The sequence below is a fragment of the Triturus cristatus genome, chromosome 2_2 (genome assembly GCF_964204655.1).
Source record: "Triturus cristatus chromosome 2_2, aTriCri1.1, whole genome shotgun sequence".
In the NCBI taxonomy this organism is placed as follows: domain Eukaryota; kingdom Metazoa; phylum Chordata; class Amphibia; order Caudata; family Salamandridae; genus Triturus; species Triturus cristatus.
The window spans coordinates 570,853,669-570,873,841 of NC_140582.1; the positions used below are offsets into that span (position 1 = coordinate 570,853,669).

The following is a 20,173-nucleotide window of genomic DNA, read 5'->3' on the forward strand; positions in this document are numbered from 1 at the left end:
TATATGCTACTAGTGTGCCTGCAGCACTGCTAGTGACACCCACTTATGTAGCTCTTTAAACATGTCTCAGGCCTGCCATTGCAGTTTCTGTATGTGGAGTTTTAAACTGCCATTTCCACCTAGCAAAATATGCCTTTTGCCAGGTCTAAACCTTCCTTTTTAATACATTTAAGTCACCCCTATGGTAGGCTTTGAACAGACAAGAGGGCAGGGTTCAGTGGATTTAAAAACTAGAACATTTACCTTTAAGTTTTACATGTCCTGCTAGCAAAAAACCCTACATTCGTTTTTTAGGTCGAGCATTCGAGACCTCTGTTATATACTTTAGTATATATTTATAAGTGTATGTACTTTGTGGGCTCTGGAGATCAGCCCTAGGACTCGTCTGCTTCCGCTTAGGGACTTTTTTTCTGCTCAACTGTCTTAATAGAAAATGACCAGCAGAGGTCAGTAGAATACCAGAATTGCTCTCTGCTTATTCAACTGCCTCTATTTAACTGTCTTGATAGAAAACGACCGGTAGAGGTCAGTAAAATACCAGAATCACTTTAGCATTCTCAAAATTCCAGTCCATAGAAATTGTCTTCCACAAGCACCCATAAACAATAATGTTTTTTTCAAATCTTGTATTTTCAGGGATATGACCACCGAAGGCCCTGATTTCATATTAAAAACAGAGCTTTGGACTATACCATTTCCCGCTGAAAGGCAATAATTATCTCCATGTGTTCCGTTAACTGGTGTGTCACATAGTTTGGTGCTTACTTTCTCTCCATGTTAAAGAACAGTAGATGTTTCAGCACCCAGGCAAATGTGCTACATAGCTAAATACATATAAAGTCACAAAGGCAAGACCGATTGCATTGCAAATGCTTGTTCACTAGTGCAAGGTCTCACTCTTCTATAGGATAGCATTGGAATTACCTTATTACATTTAATAAGCTGTAACCTCCAATTAGAAGCAGGTAGTCAGCTCGAGCTTGGTGTCGAAAGAATTGTGATTTGAATCCCTCTTTACTAGTAAAGTCTGATTTTTAGTCATAATTTTGAAAATGTCACTTTTATTTATTTTCTTGTCCTAACCATTTGGTGCCTGTATCTTGATCCTGAGTCACATAACTTGGCATAGCTGGCAGTTGGTCTTTTTGTGCATTGCCCCCAGACAATGAAACAAAGAAAACCTAGGTTTTGGCAGGATGGGCCACTCTGAGTCAACGAGGGAAAGAAGCTGTCACCTACCACACTTGCACTTCACAAAGGCTCTGCCTGAGCACTCTCACAAAGATTTTGGGCCCGATTCACAGAACTAACTTAAGACAAAATCCTAAACTTACTACCATTTTGGTATTCACAGAAGGCACTTACTCATTTTGGTATTCACAGAAGGCACTTACTCATTTCGGTATTCACAGAAGTTAGGAGTCCTAACTTTAGGATTCCTAAATGCCTTCTGTGAATACCGAAAGTCTTAAAATTAGGATTTTTCTCAGTTTAGTAGTCCTAAGTCTAAATTTAGGACTACTAAAGTGAGAAAAATCCTAATTTTAAGACTTTCGGTATTCACAGAAGGCATTTAGGAGTCCTAAAGTTAGGAGTCCTAACTATACTACTACTAAACTGCGAAAAATCCTAATTTTAAGACTTTCGGTATTCACAGAAGGCATTTAGGAGTCCTAAAGTTAGGACTCCTAACTTCTGTGAATACCGAAATGAGTAAGTGCCTTCTGTGAATACCAAAATGAGTAAGTGCCTTCTGTGAATACCAAAATGGTAGTAAGTTTAGGATTTTGTCTTAAGTTAGTTCTGTGAATCGGGCCCCCTGACACTGGTATTTTGTTACCCCAGACAAGGTGGGGCCAGGACAGGGCGGGAGGGGTTGCCTAACTCCACAGGGGGGTGGAGACCTCTAGAACCTTCTTCTACTTTAAAGTGGGCCCCCGGTATAAATATTAGACCTTTAGACCCAACATTTCAGTACACTTCTGAGCCTGTGGAGCTGCTGAAAGAACTGCCACTCCTCTATACTGCTGTTCTAAAGGCCTGCTTCCCTGCTGGGATGACCTGCTGCCCTGTTACCCAGAGTGACTCCAAGAGCTAGTTGGCTGGCCTCCTGATCTGAAGCCTCAGGGATGTAACAGACTTCCAACAACCTTGCACCCAGCACCAGGACTCTGCCATCTGTGAGTCCTGCCCTCCCAAGTGGTGCCACTCCAGTCCTGAATCATTGGTAATTGGCTTCAAGGTGCTCTGCCGGGCCATCTGTGGAACTAGCAGAACCAATGAAACTCTGCAGTGCAGCACATCTCTCGCAGAAACGGCTCATCGCCTTTGCTGCTCAATACATCGACTTGGGACTAACGCATCGCCTCCTGCGCAGACTTCCCCAAAACAAGGACCTTGCTTCACCCATGGCAGCCCTTTGGAGCCAGTGCATCTACATGCTAGGACATCACCTCATCCAACACATCCCATCGGAACCGCCTCTGCGCGACACATCTCCACTAAAGGAAATTGCCTCACACTTTGCAGTTACCCAGAACCATCGCTGCTTGAAGCACCTCCATGTCTGGACCTTTCATCGCTTCTGCTGCATGACACATCCCCAGCACTGGACTCTGCAGCTCTTCGCAACCAGGATTTACAGTACTCTTGTTCAGTGGGCCTAACTGGGTCCCTGTAGCTGGGCCAAGCTTCATCACTGGAGGCCTGAACTTATGACATTGTGTCGATCCGGCGGGACCAGATAACCATAGTTGACAAGTTGTGCTTTTTGGCTCTATTTTCAGTTAAATCTTTACAAATTGGATATGTCCAGTGCTACTGATTGGATTTTTGTCATTTTGGTCTTGATTTATTTATTAAAATGTACTCTATTTTACTTTATTGATGTGAATTTTTTGTGTTGTGTTTACACTTTATTACTGTTTGAAGTGCTGTATAAATACTTTGCGCATTGCTTCAAAGTTAAGCATGACTGCTTTCTGCCAAGCTACCAGAGGGCTTAGCACAGGTTAATTTTGAGTTTTGCTTGTGACGTCACCCTAAAAAGGAATGTGGTTTCAGCTTAAGTTGGGTTTTACTCTTCTCAACCAGTAACCTAATTTCTCACATGTATCCCATGTTTTAGTTTATTTTTATTTGCATAGTTAATAAAAACCATTGCAATACAAAAGAACATCAAGTTAAAATGATTCCGCATACAATATTAAAAGATATTTAATAAATAACATTTTTTTTAACCAGTATCGCGAATATACATTCTCCTGACCAAGCTCTTTTTGGTTCAGCACATGCTGTTAAAGGTCGAGGGTACTCAATTAAAGACCTCTACATCCCATGACTTCTTATGCCAGCTTTCTATGAAAGGGCTTGTAAATGCAAAAGTGCATGATTTTTTTTTTTTTAATAAAGTGCATATGTGTCAGACCCAGTACGAATAAGTAGAAACTGCCCTCTTTGAGCCTCCATGATAAAATTGAAGTTTTACGCATATACTATCCTGAGATTGAGTTATGGCTATAATGCTGGCATTTTCTTTTCCACCAACCTCAGGAATTTCACCAGGCAGCAGTTCAACTGTGGGTCATTAGGTGCAAAGTAGGCCACCACTGCTTCTCTTCTAGGGCGTACCCCTAGCTGATTGAAGTGGCATTTCAGCAGTTGTTTTCATTCTTCCAACAATTCTTTACAAGTATATAACAGGTGCAGCAGATCTTCTGGCACTGATTCGCATAAGCAACAGGAAGAGCACACTTTCTCCTTTAGCCAGTGTGGGAAATGCTGCATGCACGGTATCAGGCCAAGTCTGTACTTCAAGAACTTAACTTTAGTCGTTTTGGCATAACCCAGTTCAAAATAAGTCTGAGCTGCTGGCGCTGAGTCGGTGTTTAGGGTCATTCACCCATGTAACCTTTTTGAGGGCGATGCCTTGTCCTCGATCACCGAAACATATTTGACCGTCTTCCAGCCCAATTTTTTTAATGTAATGTTGTTTGTAGGAGTTTCCCAAAGCTGGTTTAGGCCAGTATTGGCCAGGCTACTTTTGAGGTATTTGGCAGCAGGTAAGGTGGTTTGTTGTTGTAGCTCCTTCCACAGTTATTCATTTAAGGCTCCTTGGTTGGATTTCCACACTTTGTCCCAGGTGATAATGTGTGTCCCCTGTCTTGCCAAAGACTGTATCTGAATACAAATCTCTAACCTGATTTGCGTTGGTGAGGTATATTTGGGCAGACCAAGAATAATCCTGTATGAAGCTATAACTGTGTTGTCAAGTGTTTTTGCATCTCTTCCTCTCTGTACTTATCTGCCGTAGGCAATTGTTGGCAAACGTTTGGCACATCTCACTTGTGCCAGGGGCAGAAGCGACGGGCCATTTAGTTTGCTGTTTAGAGCTTTTAAAGAGACTGCCAAGGCAAGGCCTTTACCTCTTATGCTGATTTTCTGTGCAATGAAGTAGATTTACTAATCATCACACCAAGATATTTATATTCCGACGTGTCCTTAAAATGGGTCCTGCCTCAGAACCAAGCTGCAGGTTTTTCCTGTTTTTGCTGACTGTCATGGTCCTTGTTTTCTCAAAGTTTATAGTTAGTTTGTTTACTTTGGAATAGTACTAGAGTGACGTTCAAAACATGGTGTAAGCCTACTTGTGTGTGGCTAATCAGGACTATATTGTCCGCATAAAGGAGGCATGGTAGTGTTAGCCCTCCTAAGCTTGGAGCATGAGAATTACAGCTGTTTAATATTTGGACGAGGTCTGCTATAAACAAGTTGAATGCATCCCTGTTTGACCCCTTATAGCCTATCTGATTCCATTCAAAGGGGCATGTATACAGAGAGACAACAATTCAGGCATATAGACAGACAGATAGGCTATCACAAAGACCTGCACCCATACCTGTGTATGTGATATATTTAAGAATGTAGGCCAGCTTATTTATTTATTTATTTTATTTTATTTATTTGAAAAGTTTTATACAGCGCTGGCTAGACCCGGAGGTATCAGAGCGCTTTACATGAGGACGAGCATTGTTTCAGAGCATAGTTACCAGTTACATAGTAACAAGTTACACAGTTTCAGAGCATAGTTACAAGTTGCTGGAGCATAGTTACATGTGTTAAAAACATATATGTAAGGGAAAAAGCAGGCAAGGAGAGAGATTCAGGGGAGAGAGGACATTGCACATTGAGTACCACGACTGTTTAATGCACATTTCTTTTGCATCCGGTGTCATCTTTATTTTTACATGCATAAAAGTTATTCTTGTGCATTAGGTTTCACTTGTCTTTTTATCCCTGTGTGCTTATGTTTCCCCTTTCTTTCCTTTCCAATTCTTTATTGCAGAGGGTGAGTTGATGTATGTCCACAATAGCATATCATCAGGTGTCAGAGCACACCTAGGGGGCATATTATCAAGCACAGCGTTAGAAAACTGCTGCTAAAGCGGCGATAATGGGCTTGATAATATGCCCTTGAGAATTCCAATAGAAGCACATGTTGACACCAGAACATGGGCTTCTATTGGAATTCCCCAGGGCATATTATCAAGCCCATTCTCACCACTTTAGCGGCGGTTTTCTGCCGCTAAAGCGGCGATAATTTTAAAGCCGTTTCTTGAAAATATGCCCCTAAGTTTTCTAAATGAGGAGAGTGTTGAAAAGGGTGCACGAGTTGAGCCTAGGCTAAACAAGGCAATGCCAAAAATGGGCATATTTGATTTGAATCAATCTGATCACCTGACATTTAGTGAGAGATTCAGTATTGGAAAAGGCCAGTCTATCAAACTATTATTAAGATATGTTCGTTCTCCTTCTAAGTTACCAGAATTTATAGCGTACAGTACCGACTATTGATGCTTCTTGAAGTTAGGTACTGTCAGTTCAAAAATGCAACATCCATTCTTCATATAATGGAAATTGCTAAATATTTTGCATATGCCTTTTGCAAGATGGCCTGGAGTTAAACTCAGAACTCTAAGGACTGTTTTATGAAGTACCTTTCTGAAATGATTATAAGGATCTATCTAGTCTCTGTCTCTTTACTTTGGGCAGTTAAACCCAGTCTCTATTAGAAATTTGAAGTTATCAGGTCTATGGGGCCTGACGGTGGCTCCAGTCAATGAACTGCCCAGTGCACCAGCCTCTTGAAATAAATGTGTTGAGCAAGTGGAGTATGAATGAAACTGTGGGCATGTGCCCTTTCTATACCATCTGCAGACTGGAACAAGTTCCTACATTATGCAATTTTTGGAAGCATCGCCTGAAGTTCGTGGTATCATATCCAAAGCATTGTACCACTATGAAGCCCAGTACCGCGCTCAGTGCTAAAGTCCCATGTTCCTTCGTTAAGTTCATGGAAGGGACTCAAGGTACTACACAATAAAGCAAATAACATTACACAGAGAGACTTGTTCTGAGCAACATGCATCCTGGCAACGCTTTATATCAAATTATATTCCAAAAGCCTCCTAATGCAATTTATGTCCATGTAGTAATGAATATAGTTAGATGGAACTTCTAAAAAGGAAATTACATTTGAAATCCAAGTACACGTCGGGGCATATTATCAAGCACGGCGTTAGAAATTATCGCCGGTTTAGCAGCAGAAAACTCCCAACATAGACTTCTATTGGAATTCTCAAGGGCATATTATCAAGCCCATTATCGCCGCTTTAGCGGCAGTTTTCTGCCGCTAAACCGGCGATAATTTTAATGTCATCCTTGATAATTTGCCCCGTCATGTTTTACTGTCTGTGTTAGACTTTTCTCACTTTTTAGATGGACAGGGAAATTAAAACCGTGGGAATAATTCAATGCAAGCAAGAACCATGAATAACTTCTGTTTTGACAAACTAAGGATCTTGTCTTCAATATTCATTTTATAAGATTCCCTTAAATATTTTATAGAGATGTTCCTGTTTGCTTTCCGAACGCTGCAAAACTGTCAGATTTACAGCCTCTGACTGACCTGGATAGCAAAAACTTATTTTCTGAAAAGGTGCTTCTTTCTGACATATCATGCAGTTCCAGGAGTTGGCCACATATACATACAGAGTGCGTTTCTGGACCCAAAACACAGTTATAAAGAGGGTGGTCCCTTTTGTGACAAGTGGTCATGGGGAATTCTCTTATATTCCCAAGTTTCTCAAAACATTTTTAATCTTTTATTTTTCCAGAATCTACTTTTTTTATGAGCAGGGTCGACACACACTGTAACCATTTGAAACTTTACATATTTATTGTTCTGATGTTTAATCACAATTTCTCCTGTTCCTTTCTTGCCTCTGGGTTCATAAAAGATGTTTAACAGAGGGTCTTAGGTACTTACCAAAACTCACTGGGCCACAGAGATGCTTCAGTGTGAAAAATACTAATGATAGGCTTTTGAATTGATTATTCCTTACACTGCTCTCCACAGTGCTCCATTTGTATAAAAAAAAAAATAAGTGCAATAAGCCTGTTTTTCAAAGAGCTCGCCACCGATGCCTTTAAGGTTTGTGGCTGCTGGAAATCAAGCCTACCTACCTTTAGTTCTGCTTCATGCCTCTTGCTTTCCCTCTCTACAATTCCTGTCTCCTTAGCTCACTCTTTAATGTTCTTTTTCATTTCTTTTTTTAGCCTACAATACTGTATTCCTACATATCTCTTCCTCATTCATTCTTCCTTTCTCTATCTTGCTCTGTGTCAAACTCTGATGAACAAAATTACGTGTTGTTCCCCAAAAGTGAATGCTGGTTCCAGAACCTTTAACCAATCAAGCACTGGATCACTTCCACTGTATATCTCATTGCCGTATGAGTTCCATCATATTTCCCTACGTCTCACAAACATGTTACCCGCCTCTTTTTATGGTAATTCACTCCATTATTTTGAATAGGTTGTCTATTTATTTTTTTTAACATATATTTAGCCGTTTTCTTAAAATTGTTTGTCAAAACAGATAAAAAAAGTATGTGGGAATTAAATGGTTTCCGTCAAATACAGTTTGCCCTCGGAGATTTTATGAGGGGACATTTTACAGATATAATTCCTGTCCCTCCTCATGCATGAATTAAGAGACAACTGAAATAAATTGCAGCCAAATATATTCACAGGGCTTCTATTGAATGTTTTGCTGTAATTTCCTGCAAGATGGAAAGTGCAGAAAAGCAATACAGTTTTTCCTAAATACTTCACTGTTTTAAGAGCCTGACAGTGTGCATTGTACTACCAAACGTATTCCTGATAAGAGCTTCATTTCATTTCACATATTAATTTCATATTTCTCAATAGATCCCTGTCTGGGCGCATTGTTGGAGGTGTGTGGTGGTTCTTCACCCTCATCATTATCTCATCCTACACGGCTAACTTAGCGGCCTTCCTGACGGTAGAGCGGATGGTGTCTCCCATCGAAAGCGCAGAAGATCTTTCTAAGCAAACAGAAATTGCTTATGGGACTTTGGATTCTGGCTCCACTAAAGAGTTTTTTAAGGTAAGAGCCTATACATGAATAACTTGTTTTATGACCTGACAGACCTAAAACATGTAAGGCGCAAATTTGCAATCACCGTTTAAATAGCTTTTCTGAACAAACATACTTTCTAAATCATTGAAAAGAAGTACAACATGGGACCTTTGTAGACAGGATTGGGTTGCTTCATGACTTAGGTGAAGAATCTACTTATCAGACATGCGAAAACATCCACAATTGCATGTTCATAAAGAAGGGTTGATGGCAAACAATGTTACTTAGTTTGAAAATATCTAGAAAGACACCACTTTAGCCAAGCAACAGACAAGAGACAGACCATGTATGTACACTTTTACATAACATACTGTCTACTTTGTGGTTGTGTGTACTTGATGGTTTCTTATTTAGTATCCTGCATGTATCCCTGTGGTTTCATTAAGGTCCCCATATGGTGCAAAACTGTTCCTAAATATTTGTATTTTAGTATTGTATTTAAAATTTTGAGAACCTTATTATGAGTGGGCTCTTAAAATTCTGGTTATTTTTCTGACCCAGGCTTTCTATATTAAAGCCTTATAGTCCGCAGTAGCAGGCTATTCCAGCTATTAAAATGAGCGGAACTTTAATCCAAGTATAACCCAGCTATGGAGGACTTTAAGGCTCTTAGAACATTCCACCACCAGAGGGCATAATGTTCTAATAAATATTAGAACATTGGAATGTTGATCACTCCATTGAAGGCAATGGAGTACTCTGGGCTTCTACTGGCTGGTAGAAGCCCAGTTGCTGTATACAAATGCCTCTCGGAGCCCGAGGAGATTTAACCCTCTCAGGCTCCGAAAAGCCTTTATTTTTACAAATTAGAACATTCTGTCCTCTGGATAGCCTTGGAGCCCATGTAATGGGCTCTACCGGCCATTAAAAGCCTGATTCCTTGTTAAAGGCCCTCACCTTCGACTTTAACACTGGAGTGAGCCTTTAATGTCCGGCGAAGCCCACTACATCAGGCTCTAAGGCTATAAAACAAAGACCTCACGGAGCCCGAGGTGATTGAAATGCCCTCATGCCCCATGAGGCATTGTTCACAGCAACTATTGTGAAGGACAACATTGGAATGTTTGAGCTTCGGGCTTCTACCTGCCATTAGAAGCCCAGAGCACTCCATTATTTTCAACGGAGCACCCAATATTCCAGTGTTCTAATAGTGGATACATGTTTTGAGGGTAACGTTAATCTGTGTCTCCACACCATTCTCGTGCACCTTTCCCTAGGATTTTCACAAGCTGATTTTGGCTGCTTTTGGAAGCTGAAATCTCCATGTGAAAAAACAAATCTTATAATTCCACTGGGCCTGGTAAGTCAGATGTCGGGTCTACGAAACAAAAGCCTTACAAGCAATGTATCCTTCATGTCTCACTACAGTATGCTTAGAACTGCGAGGGCCACCAAAGTGAACAGCTAGGGAGCAGAGTCATTGGAAACCAGTGGACCATGGTCACAATATGTGTACCTAAAGTGTGTACTTCCCTTAGAAATGTATCAATGATCACCCTAGTGGGTATGCTACATAAGCTGCAAAGCACTGTTTCTTCCTGTAACAACATTTGTCTGATCTCAAAGTGTACCCTGCAGATCTGCTATAAAATAATTATTTGGGGTGAGAGTATGGGCTGTGAAGCAGTGCATACTTTGTCGATACACTCCCTTGCTCGATAGTGCTTACTATGTTTACACAATGATGGTGATTCACACAACACTTCTTTTAAGCTCATCATAGTAATATATGCATGTACTGACAATGTTTCATGACACGTAGGAATAAATAATGTGACTGACGGTTTGACTTGACAGGAGTCTACAAATATGCCTACTATTCAAGGAAATGCTGAGGGCTGCATTGGCCTTAATGTTGGGCAAGTATTTTGAATTTGTATGGGTATTTCTTCACAAATTTTCAAATGCCCAATTCACCAGGTGTGACTACACCACGTTGTTGCCATATTTATCACAAGCATTTTGGGCAACTAAATTTGGCTCATAAAATCAGCACATGCTGTTTATCATTATTACAGTTATACACTTCTCTCCCAGGTTAGATTTTAATGATAAAATCCTGTTTGGACATTCTCACAAGTCTCAGGCTTGTGCTAATGTAGACAACCATCTTATGTGATGTAAAACATCACCCTGGCAGGAATTGAATGACACAAATTCTGGACATTTACGATATACTCAAAAGCAAGTAATAAAAATCGAATTTTTTAAAGGAGTGTTGTGTTTACGAGTTACTCTGTTGGACTTGCCCTCTCTGCAGGGTCACCCCAAACCTTTTGCCTTCCCCCTTCTACTTTCTTTTATTGGCTTCTAGGACACTATGCACTTTACCACTGCTAACCAGTGCTAAAGTTCTTGTGCTCTCTCCTCTAAACATGGGCAAATTGGCTTACACCCAATTGGCACTTTTAATTTATTTAGTCCCTTGTAAAGTGTTACTACATTACCCAGGGACTGAAAATTAAATGCTGTTAGTGGGCCTGCAGCACTTATTGTGCATCCCACATTTAAGTAGCCTTTCAAAAAGAAATCTCAGGTCTGTCATTGCAGCCTGTTACATTTTAAGTCTCAATTCTGAAAATGCCACTTTTAGAAAGTTAAAGTATACAAAAAAATGATTGATAAAATGCTTGAATTAATCTCAGCCACTGGTAATTAATGGGACCGAATCCCAATCCATCGTTATTTTGCACACCATGTCACCTAAGTTTGGACGTAGCTATATGCAAATCAGTCTTGACCCTGCTACAATCGAAACAGTCCAGCCTGAACTACCAAGCCAGGTCCTCCCTTAACCAGAACACAAGCGACCCAAGACCAGTTTTACCCTAGTCATGTGCTCATCAGCTGGGTACAAATTGGTTCCAAACTGAGGTGGGCTGGTGAGCAAAAAAATGATGGCTTAGAGTGCTACCCCAAGCCATTCCCAGTGATGAGAATTATTGCATGCAGTCTTTGCATGCAGTCTTTCATTGCCATTTGTGTGTTTCAATTTGGAGCCTGCTTATTAGGTCACATGACTAAGTGTAGTAGTCAGTTGGCCTTTGTGTATTCTTACCAGACAAACGTACAATAGATCTCCAGGGTGTTGGCAGGATGGGCCATCTAAGGCAGGATGGGGCGGAGTAATGCACAGCCCTACTTGCACTTCAAAGACGCTGCCTAAGCTCACAAGCAAAGAACTTCACACTATCCTATGGTGACTGCAGTCAGACTGGGACCAGGGCAGGTTGGTAGTAAATTCCAAATATTTCTGTGAAGGTTAAAACTCCAGATGCTTCTCCCATTTCAAAGCTAGCACCAAGTATAACAATGAGACCCTCTGACCCATTCTTCAATGCGCTTCTGGATCTGTGGATGCTACACAAGATGGACTGCCCTGCTGACAATGGACTGCCCTGTTACCTGAGGGCTGGCCCGCTATCTGTGAAGGAAGACTGGTCCTGCACCCTTCACCCCAGGCTACCTGAGTGACTCCATGGGTTAGTTAGCACTCCTCCTGATCTGAACTACAGGGACAGAACCAACTCCACAGACCTCTAAGCAATTGCCCAGTTGACCTGTTGCACTGGACCAGCCTAGACTTGCAACTAGGCTTGCCTGAGCCCTGCAGGCCTCTGTCGAGTCCCAAGAGGTGCTTCTAAGGTCTTGGACCTTTAGTGTGGCATCAGTTGAGCTCCACCTGGAAGAAAAGGAGAAATCCTAATGCTTTGGACACTGTCTATGGGGAACAGCCCATTCATGCCAAGGTCTTGATGCCTACGCCAAAGGCCAATGCGAAGTTCCAGTGAGCCCGACTCTTCGTGCTACAGCCACCGCCAGTGAGGATCCACAATGCAAGATCCTCTCTTCACACAACAGCCCACAGTGACTGCCAGTGCAGTACTCCAGCAATGACTAACCGTGATTCCCAACAGAAACTTCCTGCTACAGCAATGACTGTCCCTGACGTCCAGCCTGCTGTTTGTGTTACAGTGACAAACATCCTGAACTTGTGACTTTAACCCAATCTTGCATGACCAGATAACTGCGAGTGGAACATTGTATTTTCGGTGCTATACTTACCGTAAGGATTTAAAAATGCATATCTCCAGGTCTACTAATTGGATGTTTGTTATCTTGATGTCAAATACCTTATTATAATATACTCTTTTTAAAAACATTGTGTGATATTTTTCTAGTGCTATGTTTTCACTTCATTAGTGGTTGAGTGCCGCATAAATACCATACACATTTTTTCTAAGTTAAGCCTGCTTTTGTGTTAACCTATCAAAGGGTAAGCACTGGTAATTTAATGACTTTTCTGGATCATCCTGACAAGGATTGTGGTAGCTGCCTGAGAAGGGCTCATACTCCCACAACCAGCAGCAACCCAATTTCTTAAAATTAATTTCAATGAAAATAAGAGAAAATGTAAGTTTCAAATCAAGGTTTTAAAAAAGTCAGAAAGGATTACCTATCATCAATATAAATGTAAGGAAAATGAAGGACAGCACAATTGAGGAGATTAGCCTCACCTTACGATAGCCTCTGAATTCCAATGAGGCTGGTAACAGCAGTTGCTGGAACCATAGAAGCAGCCAAAATCTCAGTGGACAGTTTTTAGGGAAAATATGACTTACCAGAGCAACGTAACCCACAAATATCGATTACCTTGTAAATTCTCAAATCTTAGTAGACCGCAGGATCCAAGTCATTTTGGCCTGGATTTTTCCACCCTTGGACTCATTGGTACCCTGAGTATTGATAACTGTAGGGGCGGGTAAACCCTTGTACATCTTCCGGGCTGCTCGTATTAAGCTACTTAGGGCCCAATTCTCAAAGGGCCTTAGCACTCTTAGCAGATGCCACACAGTCGTGGCGGGGGCCCAGAACTTGCGACAGGATCTGTACTGTAATTACCCATTGTGGAGTTCCCACAACAAGTGCATACCTCTGCCATGACTGCAGGGCATCCTCCACAAGTGTGGGGGCCCTTTGTGAATAATGGCCTCTGTGTAGTTGTTCTCAGTAGAAGTCAATGGAGAAATCTGTTAATGTAGAAGTCAATGAGGAAGTATGGCTACGGGAAAAGAGGGGCAATTCTGGAGCTCTTTTAGGTATTGCCATAAATATTCATTCAGAGAAAGAAGTAAAATTTAAGTAGGTAACTCATAAATACTTATGGTGCAGCTGCAGATTTTTGACAAAGCTACCAACTGATTTAGTACAAACGACGGAAGCTAACCCCCCTATTGGTGATCATTCAAATGCTTTGTCTAAAAAAGACTCTATGGTGAAGCGATCTAAAGAACAGAAAAAAGTATGAGTGGAATGTAGATATCGAAAACAGGGTACAAAGTCAGAAGACGTACCGGTTAACCTCCTTTTTTACAGTCTATAAGTGCAAATGTTACACAGCATTAATCACATTAGCAACAATGGTTTCGGGATGAAGCTGAACATGGTTCCACAACCTTGGATACGGATTGTTACATGATTTGTGGGCAATGGCTGGGATTTGTATGAGTGATTTCTAATTGTTCTGGTATATTTCCAAGCCACTGGACAATCGTATTAGCCTTCTCCTGCATTGGCCAAACTCAGTAGTCAGCAGTGTGGCATTCAAGAAGCCACAAGGGATTTGATTTTGAGTTGAAGATATTCCTTGCCACATTAACGGAGAAATCCAAATGAGTAAAATGAGAGGCATTGAGGTTTTAAGCCTCATTGTGGTATGTTGCTGGATCACTTGTGAACAATTATTAAAACCGCCTTGATTCATATGCGAGGAAGAAATCTTGATGAACAGCATAGTGTACAAATAGCATGGCAAGTTAGTCTGTTTTGGGCTCAATGGTCCCCCCTAAGGATTGGGGCTCGCTCCACTGCAAGGGCTGCAGGAGCTTGCATTAGGTCCCTGAGCCACAATATAATTATGGAACTCAATAATTCATTAGATGGTATTTCATACCAATTGTCCAAGGTAGAGAAATGTGATTTTTGAGTGGTTGAGTGGCTGGGAGGTGAGTAGACCTTTTTTTACTTTGACAAACTATACTTTTGTAAACATGGTCTTACACAAAGCCAGATGCCATATGATGTTTTCAGACTTGAGGGCCTGCAATAAAATATCACACTAGAAAGTCATGTTGTTTCTTTACATTTACTTGATGTTAACCAATGAATGTATATATCAGGCACACTATAGCCTAAAGTGCACTAAGCCCGACTTTAAACCTGGATGAGGACCTCATAAAATTTCATTTTGAGTAGCAGTAGCACAGATCAAAAAATCTCCCTAAGATATGCATCTACAGCACTACACAGACATTTCTTGCCTTTTTAAATCTCAGCTGGGAAATTTTGCTGTTTGGTATAGTGGTTATCCAAGCAGAAAACCTAGATGTATTGCAGGCTTGGGAGATAAAAGCTGTCACGTAAAAGGTGCTAGCCCCATATTGCATTTAGAAGACCTAATGAGTCAGAGAGTTGACAGCCAATTCAGAAGAAAATTAAATCAAAATATCTGTAGGAAATCCATCTATTAGCGATATTTACCCTGGAGTTTTTGATATTTTTTTTATCTGGATAGTTTCTCATTTTCCCTCTCTACTGTGTGTGCATGTCAGACAGACCCTAATGGTGTGCACATTTCCATGAAATGATGAACCAATTTTTCTAATAAACTGTTACTTTAAAATTTTTGAAGTCAGCTCTAAAGTGTGCATAGACAGATCCAGCTGTGTAAATGTCAAATTCCAAAAGAGACCCTGCGGCAAAGTTTTCACAACTACCTGGGACCAAATGCAATGGCACAAGCTGGGTTGGGATGACTAATGTAAGGTGATTCAGTAATTACTTTTAGGTGTAGTCCTCTATAAATTGCTATCTATACTCTCAAAGAAGAGTGCTATCTTGGAATTAATTTTCCATCAGAGGACCGCCTCCTTGAAGAAATCCTGTTTCCTGCAGAAGGACTGAGGAATGTGACTCCACTTTCCCCTTCAATCCATGGATGTGTAAAGTAATTGTTAGGTTCAAGGAAGCTGGCTTCTTCTTGATCAAAAAGATGAAGATATTTCTGGATCCTGAGGAACCCCTGCTTACAGTGGAATTTGCTTTCTGGTAAGAAAAGAGTAGAATATCTATGGAAAACAGACTGATCAATCTAATTGTAAGAACACCAGCCAGACTCAAGGTAATTGTAATTTAAGCTGTGGTTCTGATTAAAGTAGGGAAAAATCTTTTTCCCACTAAAAAAAGAACCTGGTTTTCGAGGGGCTCTAAATGGATTTGTGGTCAGTTTGTGAGCATCTGGAGGAGGAGATACATGCCTGGATATTGTATTGTATCTGGAGAACTAGGAAAAGGTAAACTTTGAGAATAGGAAAAATACCCAGAGTGTGCCTCACAAACTCATGATCATGGTGGCTATATTTTCCATGGTTGTCTAACAACATTTGCAACATGGCTCTTTATTATCATCAGATTGTAAAACTAAGATTCACTTCCTTGTGGAACTCCACAAGGCTACAGCCTCCATTTTCCCTACTGAAGGAGCTTACATTTCAGACAAAGAACTTGGAGCCAGATGTAGGTGTCCAAATAGCGATCGGTAACGCTGAAATTAGCAGAATTCCAGCGTTACAGATCGCTGCGAGCAATGTAGGTGAGTTCAAACCTACTAGCAAAATAAGGAATCGCAAAATTGTGATTCCTTATTTTGCTCTTGCATTTAAGGAATCGGGAATTGCGATTCCTCAAATGCAATGTAAGTAGCACAAAAGTAAGTGCACTTTAGCCTTAAGGAATCGCTAATTACCACCAACTTCAAGTTGGTGGTAATTAACGATTTCCTTTAAAAAAGCACTTTTTTGCTTTTTTGCTTTTTTTAAAGTGCCATGTGGCACACATTCATGCCCTTAGGGCATGTATGTGCGCCACATGTGCACACATGCACATTTCAGGGGTGCAACAGGGTGTCCTTTTGACACCCTGGCACCCTTGAAATAGTGCCCGCTATTTGCCATTCTTTAATACCGAATCGCTAATAGTGAATATCTTCCCATTCATTCCTATGGGCCTCCTAGCCCATAGGAATGAATGGTAGGTATTCCTTATTAGCTAATCTCAATTTGGGATACGTTATTAAGGAATGTTAAGGAATCGGTAATATTTTAGCGATTCCTACCTACATTCAATTTTGCGGGTCCTTAATAGTGAATCTGTAAAATTTGCTATTAAGGACTCTGTATTTCGGTTTTACCTACATCGGGCCTTAAGTCAGGAGATAAAACTCTTGGTCGGGGAGAACCTCTAGGATTACCCAATCTTGCTCCATTGCATTTAGCTTCAGATGAGGCCTAAGTCCAATTTAATTGCTGTTTGGGAAATAACATTGAAGTGTTTCTGATGCTTTTCCGTGGTTGCTTTAAAATATTTTGTTAGCTCCTGATTAGTGCATTAATTCGAAACATTTTCATGTCTGTATAATCATTACATGTTGCTCTTTCTAAATATTAGGTTAGTGTTGAAAATGGCCCTTTATGCAGGGTAACCCCAAATAGTTTGCCATTAACCTCTCATTTTTGTACCTCGTCTTTGCTGCAATTAGAACTCTGTGTACTTTTCAACTGCTAACCAGTGTTAATGCGATTTCTGCTTAAAATATGGTAGTATTGGCCTATCCTCAATTGGAATATTTAATTTACTTATAAGTCCCTAGTAAAGCGGTACTACCAGTACCCAGGGCCAGTACATCAAATGCTACTAGTGGGCCTGCAGCACTGAATGTGCCAACCACTTAAGTAGACTTTTAACCATGTTTCAGTTTTACCAATGCAGAACCTCTGTGTGCAGTTTTAAACTGCCATTTTGACCTGGCAGAATAAACCTTTTGCCAGACCCAAACATTCTCTTTTTATCCATATAGGTCACGTGTAAGGTAGCTTCTGGACAACCCAGAGCGCTGTATGCAATATATGTAAAAGGCAGGACATGTACATGTAAGATTTACATGTCCTGGTAGTGAAAAACTCTCAAATTCATTTGTCACTACTGCAAGGCCTATCTCTTCCATAGGATAACACTGGGGTTACCTTATTACATTTTATAAGTGTAATTTTCAATTGGGAAGAGATAAACCCTCCAAGTCTGGTGTCCAAAGAACCAAAATGTTAAATCCAAACTTATGGTAAAGTCAGATTTTAAACTGAAATTCTGAAAATGCTATATTTAGATGTTGGCATTTGTTTGCTTTAACTGTTTGGTGCCTGTAGCCTGTCTCTGATCACATGACTAGGTATAGCTGCAATTGGGCTTTGTGTATTCCGACTCAACAGCCCCGTAGAATGGGGGCTTTTGTGTATCTCCCTGGGCCATCTCCAGCAGGATATGAGGAAATAGCTGGGCACAATCTCCCTTGCACCTGAATAGTCTGTGTCCTGTCCACACACAAAGGGCTGCATACCACCCTGTAGTGAGTCTGGAGCCAGGGCATGAAGGGAATACATCAGTGCACTTCAAAGGCATGTATTTAAAATTTCCCCCACTTCAAAGGCACCACTGGGTATAACTACTGGACCTCAGACACCACCACTTCAGTACACTTCTGGACCTGTGGATACTCTGCCAGGAAGAAGGACTGTAGTGCTGCTGAAGGACTGCCACACTGCTGGACTGCCCTCTTCTGGATTCCTGCTTTGCTGATCTTCTGCCTGCTGCTGTCCTGCCTGGGTGGGCAGAACCTAGAGTGACTCCAAGGGCGCTGGATGGCCTCCAGATCTGAAGCTTCAAGCAAAGAACAGGGTTCCACCCACCTGCACTAGGCCTAAGGTTCTTGCCAGCAGAATCCATGCATCTTTTCACCTGAGCTCTGCATCTCAGAATAGAACTGATTCATCTCCTCGGCTGAGCAGCACATCCTCAAGCAGAATTGATGCATTGTCGCTGCTGCATGGATTGGACTCATCACAAAAGACTTGCATTGCCACCGCAACCCACATTGGGACCCACACATCGTCTTCGGGACCACTGCTGCAAACGCTTTCCCTGGCCAAGTTTCTCTCATTTTTAGTTGAGGGCAGCTTCAACAGTGATGCAAAAGTTCAGCATTACAGCTTTGCCACTCATCAGAACCGTCGCATTGCCTCAACTGTGCATTGCATCCTCGACACTGGACTTCACATCGCAAGCCCTGTCAACAGGATCCTCGACGTCAAAGCAATTGGACCTCGCACCTCAACCATGCCGCATCTTGGAACTGATGCATCGCCTCAGCTGCCTGATGCATCTTTGACGTGGACCCACGCTACGCTACGAAACCCAGATTAAAGGTAGACTGTTTAGTAGGCATAACTGGATCCCTCTAGCTGGTCCAGACTCCGTTGCAGTTGGCCTGAACTTGTGACTTGATCCTGGTCCGGTGCGACTAGATATCCCCAGAAGCGCTTTTTGCTTTATGGTGCTTTTTACACAATAAACTTCCAAATTCAATATCTCCGAGTCTACTGATTGGAATCTAATCATTTTCATCTTGTTATATTTACTGCATTCCTAGCTATTTTTCTAAAATGATGTGGAATCATTTTATGTGCTGTCTTCACTGTTTTACTGTTTGAAGTGTTGCACAGCTACTTTACGCACAAGTTAAGCCTCACTGCTCTGTGCCATGGCTACCAGAGGGTGAGCACAGGTTAATTTGGGGTTTACTTGTACCATACCACACTAGGATTGTGGCTGCAGACTGACCAGCGCTTTTACCACAGTCAACCAACAACCTCATTTTTAAGAGTTAGTGAATGGGAACATTTTATTTGCATAGCTGCATTATTGTTTTAGTGTAGCTGTTAAACTTTCTTACCCAATTTTCTCAGAAAGAGAAATTTAGGATTAATCACATAAACCTTCGAGCTTCTAGATTATTTGGACTGTGAGACTCAGTGAGACTTACAGTTATAATAGTTCAGCCTTCTAGTTTCCTAAAATATCCAGTTGGCAAGTTCCGAAACAGTAATATTTCTCATTAGCAGAAAATCATGTATTTGTCCACCAAGTGTGAATCATAGCTGGAAAGGTTGAGAATCTCTTGAGCAATTAAACCTTTATCCCCAGCCTCCTATGACATTTCTCTGTGTTTTTTATGGACAGTAGAATCCTGCATAGACGTTACTCCCAGTAGATGTATTGCCTTCCTTTTCCCCTTCTATTGCACATATTCAACCACTCTGTAAGTGAGGGTCCCCCAATTGTCTTTCTTCAATGTCTTAATTAAATGCATATTGATTTCAAATTAGTCTCATTTTTTTTAAGGACATTTGGTAAAAATGTTTTTTTGAAGGAACTATATTAATATGCATTATAATACATGGGATTCAGTAACCCCTTTAAAAAGACCAGTCTGCAATTTCTTTATGATCAGGGAATTGTGACACACCAAGTCACTGATGATAAAGAAAAGATGCCAGAACTCGACTGTTATAAGCTATTACTGTTGATTTCTGATGTCACAATGCCTGCTGCCAGAGCCACGTCATGGAGCTTAATTGAAGTAGCTGCTTAAAGCAACAAAGTCAGAACATTGATTTGTTTGTTTCTGCTCTATTTTTCAAGCTTACAATAGCAAGCAGAGAGAACATCTTTATTTTTTTGCACTCTCTTAGCTAGTTAGATAAAAGCTAGAATCTTTCT

General features: G+C 41.0%; 1 protein-coding gene across 6 annotated transcripts in view; it reads left to right on the top strand.

The window, feature by feature from the left end:
* GRIA2 (glutamate ionotropic receptor AMPA type subunit 2) overlaps window positions 1–20,173 on the top strand; it is a 657,071-nt gene that overhangs the window by 613,996 nt on the left and 22,902 nt on the right. For all 6 annotated transcript variants that reach the window (XR_014978141.1, XM_085641724.1, XM_085641720.1 and 3 more), the window contains one exon: window positions 8,272–8,470. Coding sequence is in view for 5 of the 6 variants with exons in the window: in XM_085641724.1 (XP_085497850.1) it covers window positions 8,272–8,470 (199 nt within the window). In the remaining variant the exon portion in view is untranslated. The remainder of the gene's footprint in view (window positions 1–8,271; window positions 8,471–20,173) is intronic.